At 36.7% G+C, this 10,672-nt stretch overlaps 2 protein-coding genes across 9 annotated transcripts; one reads left to right on the top strand and one right to left on the bottom strand.

The window, feature by feature from the left end:
- The first annotated feature begins 57 nt into the window (after positions 1 to 57).
- LOC140770136 (cysteine-rich receptor-like protein kinase 2) lies at positions 58 to 5,496 on the top strand. Of its 4 annotated transcripts, none has more exons than XM_073111157.1 (8): positions 58 to 197; positions 555 to 1,327; positions 2,035 to 2,157; positions 2,246 to 2,382; positions 2,452 to 2,662; positions 3,806 to 4,040; positions 4,170 to 4,320; positions 4,655 to 5,496. In XM_073111157.1, exons 2-8 carry the CDS (start codon positions 556 to 558, stop codon positions 4,976 to 4,978), a joined length of 1,953 nt encoding a protein of 650 aa, XP_072967258.1. In that variant the 5' UTR covers positions 58 to 197; position 555; the 3' UTR covers positions 4,979 to 5,496. The 4 variants fall into 4 exon arrangements, with proteins under 4 accessions (XP_072967258.1, XP_072967256.1, XP_072967257.1 ...); XM_073111155.1 differs by having other exon boundaries at positions 64 to 197; positions 401 to 1,327; XM_073111156.1 differs by having other exon boundaries at positions 86 to 197; positions 390 to 1,327.
- A 233-nt stretch (positions 5,497 to 5,729) lies between these two features.
- LOC140769463 (uncharacterized) lies at positions 5,730 to 9,952 on the bottom strand. 5 transcript variants are annotated; one of them, XM_073110150.1, is made up of 5 exons: positions 9,892 to 9,952; positions 9,421 to 9,490; positions 8,926 to 9,315; positions 7,879 to 8,219; positions 5,730 to 6,471 (listed from the first exon to the last, which is right to left on the bottom strand). In XM_073110150.1, the coding sequence occupies exons 2-5, from the start codon at positions 9,443 to 9,445 to the stop codon at positions 6,259 to 6,261; spliced, it is 969 nt and encodes a 322-aa protein (XP_072966251.1). In that variant the 5' UTR covers positions 9,446 to 9,490; positions 9,892 to 9,952; the 3' UTR covers positions 5,730 to 6,258. The 5 variants fall into 5 exon arrangements, with proteins under 5 accessions (XP_072966251.1, XP_072966250.1, XP_072966248.1 ...); XM_073110149.1 differs by having other exon boundaries at positions 8,926 to 9,318; positions 9,892 to 9,941; XM_073110147.1 differs by lacking the exon at positions 9,892 to 9,952 and adding an exon at positions 9,652 to 9,885 and having other exon boundaries at positions 8,926 to 9,318.
- Positions 9,953 to 10,672: the final 720 nt, after the last annotated feature.

The following is a 10,672-nucleotide window of genomic DNA, read 5'->3' as shown; positions in this document are numbered from 1 at the left end:
GGAGAGGAAAAGTTCGCAAGAAATCCGAACAAAAAGAAAAAGAAAGATAAATTGCGCCGCCATTAGTATACTATGGAATACAAGGGAAACTGACTTAAATATCTTCTCACCACCAACTCCAATTCCAAACCAAGTCGATCGAATTCCAAATCCAATTCTCCCTTTTCTCTCAAAGCCGCTACCTCTCTCAATCCAAGGTAAGATTCTTCTGAAACTTATCCTCATGAAAAGTTACACTATTACTTGTTTACGCCTCTATTACTTCCGTTTGATTTATTCTATTTTGGGATCAGTTCCTCTGTAAATTATTTATGTAACTTAGATGCATGCATCAAGTAGCTGAGGTGTTCATCCTTGTGTTCCTCATGCGGATGGCCTTCTTAATCTAGTTTCTATGTAGGTTACTCTAAGCCTGGGGAGGATTTCATGAAATAAATTGGGGTTACACTTAGTTAAAGATTGTTTCTCTCGGAATTTTTGGTTCAAGCAGAAGAGTTTTGTGAAATTAGATTGTCAATCATAATATCATATCTTTTTTCCTGAATAATTTCAAGAATGACATATGAAGTCGGGAGGCATCGTCTACTATACTGTCTTCGCGCTCTTGTTGTCATGTTCACATTTTTGAGCTTTTGGAAGGCTACTCTGGGAGACCCACAGACATCTCTTATTCGCCGGTTCTGCAATAATGCAACAACTGTTTCTGGTCCTATTTTTGCCCAGAATTTTGTTCCTGCAATGGATAATCTAAGCACTGCAGTCACTTCAAATGGATATGGAATGTCTGTTGTTGGGAAAGGCCCAAATGCCGTTTTTGGACTTGGCCAGTGCTATGAAGACCTAGGATCTGTTGACTGTAAGCTGTGTTTCTCTGAGATCAGGTCTCTGTTGCCTTATTGTTATCCTCAAATTGGTGGTAGGTTGTATCTTGATGGATGCTTTGGGAGATACGAGAATTACTCATTCTTCGATGAGATCACGGGCTCGCGGGACACACTTATCTGCTCTTCTGGTAACGACAGCTCGAACCCTAAAAGTTTCAGTCAAGCTGTCAGAGAGGTTATCAGCAATGTGACTTCAGTAGCTCTTCAGAACCCATGGTATGCGGTTGGGTCAGCTTTGGTTTCAAATACAACAGCTTATGCTCTTGCCCAATGCTGGGAGAACTTGAACAAATCACTCTGTACCTCTTGTTTTAATGCTGCTGCTGCTTCAATTGTAACATGCGCCCCGGCAAAAGAAGGGCGTGCACTTTTTGCTGGTTGCTATATCAGATATTCAACAGGACTTTTCTGGAATATAAAAGAATCAGGATCAGATTCTAAAGGTATACCTAAAGCAGTTGCAAGTTTGGTTCAAGTCACTCAACTTTCTTCTACACAGACACTTTTTTCTTTCCTTATATAGTTGAAAAGGACTCAGATGTTCCATTTTAGTTTTTTCAAGAAAAGACTCAGCTTATTTTATGCTTGCATAATCCATCAAGAAGATGATTTGAAGTGCATCTGAACAACATGTCAATGCAGTCAAATTCCTTTTACATAAATAGTTCTGACAGATAGCCCAGAACTGGAATGAGATAAAGCATGAAGTGTATAGAATCATACTTCGACTTGTTACTGCTGATTGGGAAGATCTTTTTTTTTTTTTAAACCTAATCCTGTTAATATTCCCTTTAGATGCTTAAATGATAATTCTACTTGTATACTACTTTAGCATCATTCCTAATAGACGGTGGCTTACCAAATGTCATATTTCTTGTTGTTATGGCCGACTGATAGGATATTTTGTTGCTAACAATCCTGTGTATATGCTCTCTAGATGCTTAAATGATAATTCTACTAGTTTGCAACTGAAGCATCATTGCTTATAGATAGTGACTGGATTAGTGATAGTAAACTTGATCTTACTTACACCAACTGGTTAGTCCTTACTTCCTGAGCTTAGTAGGATTTGCAATCAATTGACATTTACTTCATATTACCCCTAGTTTTTGGTTTTATTCTTTTTCTTTTAATAATCTCCAATGTTCAGGAAAAAGTAAACTTGCTTGGATAATAGTGGGTTCCTGTCTTGGAGCACTTGTGCTTCTTTCTGGGCTTTTGGCATGGAAGAAAAGATCCTTCTGGAGAAAAAGAAATGTTAACTCTTTCATAGGCAAGTAGAATGAAACTAAAGATGAACTCTGTATCTGAAATTCTTTACTGTTGTTATGTTACCTCTTCCTGATCTCAAATTATCGCAGGTTGGAATAGCGCAGAACTTCCTGCAGCAATTTCTCAGTCCAGTTTAAGTTTTAAATATGAAGAGTTGAAGAAAGCTACAGATAACTTTAATGTGTCGAACAAACTAGGTCAAGGCAGCAATGGAACTGTGTATAAGGTATGGGAATTGACTTGTGAAAAAGTAAAAACATGATTTCTTAGTTCTAAGATCCTGCTTCCTCCACAGGCTGTTCTTTCTGATGGAAAAGAAGTTGCTGTTAAACGGCTGTTCCTAAATACAAGGCAGTGGGTTGATCAATTCTTCAATGAAATTAATTTGATTAGTCAAGTCCGCCACAAAAATCTGGTGAAGTTGCTGGGCTGCAGTTTGGATGGCCCTGATAGCTTACTTGTATATGAGTACTACTTCAATAGGAGCCTGGATTTGTTCATATTTGGTAATTTCTCATTTTCTGTATGATTACTAACAACTCATTTCTTCTCATTGGATATTCTTTTACTATGTTTTCCAGTCAACTTTTAGGAGGTAATCTTGGACATTATAGCATCGAAGTATTTTTAAACTGTCTTTGTTAGGCCATGTAATTGAAGATACATCTTTTAAGTGTATCCACATCCTTCCAATAAAGTCTTGCTTTGGTCCAAACCTATGCTATATTGAATTAGTGACCAATCTCCCTTTTAAGTTGCCTGTTTGGGGGAAAAAGGAGCAATTCAGGTTAAGAAGCTGACAATTTGTTAGTTGTACTGCAGCTCCTTTGTTACTGTATTGTTAGTTTTTGTTATCTGTCTTCTCAACAACCTACACCCTTATTACTGCAATTATATATATGTATATACATTAGAATGGACGACCATGGATATAATATATGCAATAAGATTGAGTTATGCATGGTTTTCCTCAGATCCTGTGAGAGCATGCAAGATATGAATCCCACAGAGATGAACATGGGAGATCCACAGATCTGGTACACTGAATCTTGAAAACTAGGGCAAGATATGTGCAGATTATAGATAGCTAACAAATAAAACTTGTGCATGTCTTCTATCTTATTAATTATGAAATTGCTGTCATAAAATGTGATTATATCTATGTCAGCTTATCCAACTTATTCTTCAACGAGGGTTACTGTTAGCCACTAATATCAAAAGAGAAGGAGAGATGCTAATTGGGTCTTCAAGTTCAGAAATCATAACCCAAAAGTAATTCTGGAGCAGAATCAACCTAATGTAATAAGGAATCTCAAAATTGGCTTGTTTTGCAACTCTAAAAAAGTTTCCAAGTATTGGAGAAGTATCAAATCTGTAACCAGATATTTTCAACTCTAATTTCTGAGGTCTCTGACGTTAATCATATCTCTGAATCTCTGATGCAGACACCATTATTGTGTCGAAGTTTCCATGTTTCCTAGATGTGCATAAGCTATTTACATAAAACTGTGATCTTAAGAATCAATAAAATTTTGGTTCAATTTCTTTTTATTATTGTTTTTTATACAACTCTCTGCTCTTAAGCAGGCGGAAATTTTAGAAGTTTTTTCTCTTGTAACATCAATAATTTTGTGGTAGTAATGTCACAGATGCAAATCATGATAAGAATTTAGCCTGGCAGCAGAGGATTGATATTATTCAGGGGGTTGCAGAAGGACTGTCTTATCTTCACGAGGAGTCAGAAACTCGGATTATCCACCGAGACATAAAAGCCAGTAACATTCTCTTAGATGATAAGTTTAAACCAAAAATAACAGATTTTGGCCTTGCAAGAGCTTTCTCCGACGATAAGACACATCTTACCACTGGAATAGCTGGAACACTGTAAGATTCTAATCTTTGCTATAATTACTTAAACCTGTACAAGAACTATATTAGAAACTAATGACAGTCAACAGTACTAAATAGCAATTTTCAGCAAGATGCAAAGCTAAATTATTAAGGTGATTGCAGGGGTTATATGGCTCCTGAATATGTTGTGCATGGGCATCTAACTGAGAAGGCTGATGTCTACAGCTATGGTATCTTGGTTCTTGAAATTGTGACCGGAAAAAGAAGTTCCAGTTCGATTGGATCACATGCAGGGCATTTGCTTCTAGCTAAGGTACTTGTCTAAAGTATTGACATCGTATGCCATTCTTCTACTCATTCCAATTGACAAAACTTAACTACAGAAACTATCACGGAGTAGTGACAATAAGCTGAACATTTGATGTTATTTTTACTTGTTCTGATTTTTAAAGGATATAGAACTGTTTACTTTTAGCAGACAGCAGGTTCATATGTATCTATTATGCATCTTTAAGGTAGATAAGGATTTTGTCTGTGGTTTTCTTTTGTACTGGAGATATTTCTGCATTGAATATCGCCAACATGAATTATTAAAGTAGTCATTATTTGTTCATCATCTGCTTTCTCTTTCTCTGATGCATTTACAGGTGTGGGATCATTACAAAGCCAATACTCCAGAGAAGATTGTTGACGAAGGGATTTATGAGGAGAGCAGAAAGGATGAGTTCATGCATGTGGTGCAGATCGGACTGTTGTGCAGTCAAGCCAATCCACGTGACAGGCCGACAATGGCAAAGGTGGTCGAATTGCTCAGGAATACCAGGCATGACTGGGAGCTCGTCATAGGAGACCCCCCATTTTTTGGCATTGAGATGGCAGATGTTGATGAAGGTGAAATCACACGATTGATGTACACCAACTCAGCTCCTAGCGTTTCAACATCATCTCAGTCTCACCTAAGCGGGAGATAACTTATCATCAATCTATACTACATCTACAAGATGAACTAATTGACAGTATCGTTCCTTTTGACTTCCCAACAAGACATGCCTTTTACATGATGCAAAATTGGATGAGATGTGGATTTCTAGCAACAAAGCCAGATAACACCTACCATTTTTCATTTGCCTCTTGTCAGCATTGGATCAGCTCAAGTGGAGTTATGAAACTGGGGCCGCTGTAAGCCCATAACAGAATAGCGACGATGAGCAACTTTTGGATATGATACTTACAACATGGAATGAAGAATAAGATGTCAAACTTGTAATGGCCAAAAAGATATGATGAGCAAGGCGAGCATGAGATCGATACCATAGTGCACCTTGTTTTGTAGCTCAATCTTTAATTTAGTTCTTTGCTTGTTCCATAATACTCTATCAAACTGCTTGGTGCTTCAAATTTGACTTTGTGTTCGCAAGAAACAGCAGATGTAAAAAATTACTATCCAACCTAATGCAGGACATTGTCTTTATTGCACTGTAGAAAGTAATATACTCTTCTTGAACTATGCAAGTAAACCCCATGAATACTACACAGGGATATAGTAGTATAGGAGTTTAGGGTCACAGGAACTCTAACAAAGTTATTGATAATAAATCACAACATCTGACTTTTACCTGATTATGCGGATATCTGGATACTGATTTATGAAATACATTCATCTGAATTGATTAGGATGAATTTTGATAAACAGTTATTACATCATCACAAAAGATCCAGATGTAGGAAGAAAATTGAACTCTTTTTATTGAGAATCTGTCTAACAAAAGAGGTTAACAAATTTTGCCTTTGAAATTTTAGTATTCCTAGAGGAACTGAACAAAGTCATCTATAAAAGATCAAGTGTCTCATATCTAAAATCACAAGTACTACAGTTAACTGCTTCTTTCAGATGTTAAAAACTGGAACAAAAAGTCTGCAGTCCAGGCCATAACTCAAAGCTATTCCAGCTAAGAAGACAACATGGTTTCCATGTTGCAGCGGGTGAACATCTTCAATAGAAATGCACCTTGATTTCATCTACTGGTACCTCAAGCTTCCACTCTATAGATCTCAACCTAACTTTGCAATTCTGATTTTCCTTTCTGCAATTCCAGTGTCGCCACTTGTTTTAGACAACGAGCTTTTACAACCACCATACCTCCATTATGCAGTCAACTCAACTGTCGCACCACAATAGTAAATATCCTTATTTGAAGACAATGCCCACTCTCAGAGTAATTAGTAAATATCCTGATCACTTGGCAAGTGATCAGGATTCCGGAATATCTGGAGGAAGGAACCTCATGAGGAAGCTGGAGAGTGACCAGATGCAGATGACTCCAAGGATTTGCAGCACAGTCAATAGAGTACCCAAGGAGTTGGTTATAGCTAAGGTTTGTGATGTAGTCTCAGCTCCTCTAACTGAAAAGGTGAGCGCTGTCACCAACTGTGCTGCTCTATTCAACTGATGCAGTCTATATACCTAAAAGAAACAAATTAGGAAAAGGCATATTATACTAACACCGGAACATAGTTGGGACATCATAAAGATAGATACAATAGAAAGCAATCACTTAGGAATTCCTTATTATGCAGGAACCATAATAAAATCACAATTACTCTGTAGGCAGGAATTCAGAAAGTGTAAATTTGGAGAAGAGTAATGCTAATCCGTGTCCAGCAGATGATAAAAGCTAACCTGTGTCCATGTAATTGAAATCAACAATGCGCATACATTTGTATGGGCACTAATGTGTAGGGAAGTATGCAATATTTAAACAAAAAAAGGCCCTATTATTAGATCTTGGGTATAAAAGCAACCTACCCGATGATGTCACAAGGCTATCTTGGGCACAAAAGCAACCAATTTATCGATGTCATAAGGCTAAGGACATCTTGCCCTCCCAAGACTCCACATAGGCAGGAATCTCATGCAATTATTTCTTTTATCCATCAATTGCTCATAGGTCAACCTCTATAAAATGGGAATTGTCAACCAGGTCATACTAGTTTTTTATCACTTTCTTGTTCAACTTATTGCTTCTCTTCTATCCCATTATGTTTCTTCCTCCTTTTCATTTTGCAACTTTATGCACTATGATTAAAACCAGTTACAGAACTCATAAGTTATAACCAAAGTTAGAAAATTCAAGATCGGCCTTCCGAAAATAATGATACGTATCAGCCGAATTGATCATATCGATCGTACTGGTCGCCTAGATCAGATTAGACTTTTTAATTACATAAATTTCTAAATATTATTTAAAAATGCAGAATTTTTTTAAAAAATTTAGAAAAAAGCTTACCAAAATAAGAAAAGAAAAAAGAAAAACTATAGTGCAATAAAAATTTTAAAAAGAAGAAGAAAAGATTAGAAAAAGCGTGAGTGGAAGAAAATCAAACAAAAAAAAACCATGATGCAGTAAAGAAGAAGAACAAAAAGAAGAAGAAAAGAGAAGAAAAAGAGAGTAGAAAAATGAAAAAAATGACAGAAATAAAAAAATTAATTAAAAATTAAATATCGGAGTTTGTCGGAGTTTACTGGAGCTAGATCTCTCCGTAAGAGAAACAATAATTATATGTAAGGAGAGAAAAAAAAACAGAAAGAGTAAAAGAAAGAAAAAAAGTAAGAAAGAGTGAAAAGAAAAAGTTCGGATCGGGTCTGGATCTGTATCGAGATTGGCCGATACGACGAACCATGGTTATAACCTCTCATTGAAAATGTCTGTACAGCTTCACCAAGTTTAACAAAAAAAAAATGACATCAAAACGAACGACCAATATCCACTAAACATTTTAACCTAATACCAAAGAAGCAGCAATCAGCAACTGACATTTAGTTAGATCAAGTAGAATATTCATATAAAAGACCAACTTAAAAATGGTTTACCTGAAAGACAACAGGAATAATTGGCCAAGCAGGTGTCTTCCGATAACGTGCATACTGCTCAAAGGCAAACTGTACAACAAGTCCTACAAGGTAAGGTGCAAGAGTAGCTGAAGCTGCTGGGCCAGTCCATGGCCAAACCATGCCCATTGTTAGAAGAGGAATTATTAGGCTCAGTACCAAGGTTGCAACAGAAGATATACGGAAACCAAGATTTGTTTTTCTCCAGATATGATTCTTAGAAGCTACTTGCAGTGAAGGTCTCCAGGCAAGATGAACAAGCAGAACAAAAATCGCAACTCCACCATAAAAAAGAGCTTCAGTAAAGAAGAGTATGAGGAAATCTGCAAGCCAGATATGCATGAGCACAGCATGTTAACTTCATCCTTCAACCATAAAAAGAATGAAAGCCTCTGTCTTCAGAAGATCCAACAAGTAAAGTTGAACTAAAAATGTATGCTTACAAGATACCTCTGCATATCGTGGGTTAGCAGGATCAAACACAAAAACAAGCTTAAAACTTTCTTTTATTTGTTTCAATGAAACAGGGCCTTGACCTTTTGTCCAAAACAAAAAAACTTCCTTGCTGTCTATTGACACACAATTGAGTCCCAGCACATGATATGCACAGGTGACAGAGCAAAGAGTATCGGCAATACTGCATCAGATAATGGAGGCATTGAACAATGTCAAGTATTTTGAAGGCATTATGTACATTGTCTATTCATTACCTAACAATTTAAACTTTTAAATTTGGTTATCCAGCACTATATCAGAGCCAGTATTTTTAGTCTATACAGCGCACACACAGAGGGCAATGATACATATTGCTGGTCAATGTACCTAATAGCTTAAACTTTGCTGCCAATTGGTTATCTGACAAAGTAATCAAATCAACATGAAAATGAAATGATTTTCTTTTCCACTAGAGTGCAATGTAAAAAATTAATACACAAGAAATGAAAAAAGGATGAAACAGGTGTGTGTGTACTGATGGAAAGGAAAAGAAGAGAAAAATACCACTAATCAAAATATGGAACAGCGATATACCTGTTAATAGAGAGTCCTCAAGAATGATAGAAAGTAATTTTCGCAGGTAAAGAGATGGAAGAACCAGAAACGCGACCAGGATGGTTGGACCTATTAACCAGACAACTCTAGGTGCTTCCTTTATGTCATTGGATCCACTAACAATATTTCTTCTTTGGTCCGGGATATTGTAAAATGAGATAAAACCAGCTTTCCCTTGATTTCTCTCAGTAAGAATAGAGGAACTGCAGTCCAAAGAGTAACTTTCGACAGAAACCTGAAACTTTTCTGACTCTGAAGTAATTGAATCAAGCTCAGTGAATGATGTCTCGCCTTCAGAACTAGCAAATGTGGCCGATCGCTTAGAGACATAACCTTCCTTTGGTTTACTGGATATTTGCACAATTTGGCCTGCTAGATATACCATGATAGACTGAGCATAACAATAGTCACTAGAGAAGATATTACAGATGAAACACATCCCTAACATCCTATAGAAGAATTAAAAAAGGATACCTGTAATGCCAGCAAGGTGATACATTTCATCTCTTCGTCCAGCAAAATTATTCCATGAGCTTGATGTCAACTGCAAGATACTAATGTTACCATTTATTGAGATAATTACATATCAAGGTTGAACTACTGCAAGAACCATAAGATTTTATTATCGCATATCTACAATTGGACACTACCAAGGACTTAATCTAAGCAAACCAAAGAGAAGGAAGAAGAAGAAGCAATTGATGCCTTGAAATTCCTACGAAGAGAGAAACAAGAGACGGAAGGCCATGCGGAGGAGGAGGAGAAGGAGGAGGACGAAGCCGCTACCGATGAGACAGCCATTTAATTATTCTTTGTTATCACAGCAGCAGGCCCTTTTGTGCTGTTTAGCCGATCAAAACCTTTATTTATTTCTTTCGAGGAAAGAAGCCGATCTAGCTTGGAGTGAGGTGAGGGGTCTCAAGAGAGAGAGAGAGAGAGAGAGACCAATGACCATGAGCGGAACTTCGCCGACCAAGCGGAGCACTGATATTAACGATAGGGATTATGCAGTACGGACTCATTTGGCCCCCTTGGCAACAAAGCAGATAATATGATATGAGAGGTATTAATTTTATTTTTTATTTTTATTTTCTCTCTCTTTTCTTTATGTATTACGATTATTTTCGTATAAACAATATTAATTATTGCAACGATAAATTAATGAGGCAGCACATAAACCATGAAGATCATGATTTTTTATTTTTATTTTTAATTAGAAGCGTGAAATGTTAAGAGTCAGTCAACCCTAGGTAATCCTATATTGCTATTTTTTTTATTTATTTTATAATATACTTATACAACAACTATAAAATAGTTAAAACGAAAAAAATATTCCATTCCATATGTCCACAAAACAAATCCAAATCCAAATCCAAATCCAAATCCTATTCCCAACTTAAACAGATAAATAAATACAGAAATTAAAAGCAGAAGCGAATCAGAGGGAAACATATCTTGGTATCCTGGCTACGGTCGCAAGATCAAAAAGCGGCGAAGAAATGCAGGAGCCGATTTTCGCACAGATATCTTCTGCTTGGGAGAGGAAGACAGTCGGCGCAAGGATCAAAGGCGGCGGCAGTGGACAAAATTCATCCTCCTATTCTAAAGATGCAGATGGAAACAACAATGGAGATTCTAGTAATTCACCGGTAATTTTCTTCTTCTTTTTTGTTTTTTTGTTTTTCCTTTAGTAGCGATCTTTGTTTACTGCTTTCTTATGTACATC

Source organism: Typha angustifolia, chromosome 11, assembly GCF_048772165.1.
Source record: "Typha angustifolia cultivar Huaian chromosome 11, ASM4877216v1, whole genome shotgun sequence".
In the NCBI taxonomy this organism is placed as follows: domain Eukaryota; kingdom Viridiplantae; phylum Streptophyta; class Magnoliopsida; order Poales; family Typhaceae; genus Typha; species Typha angustifolia.
This window is presented reverse-complemented; position numbering and strand designations above follow the sequence as displayed.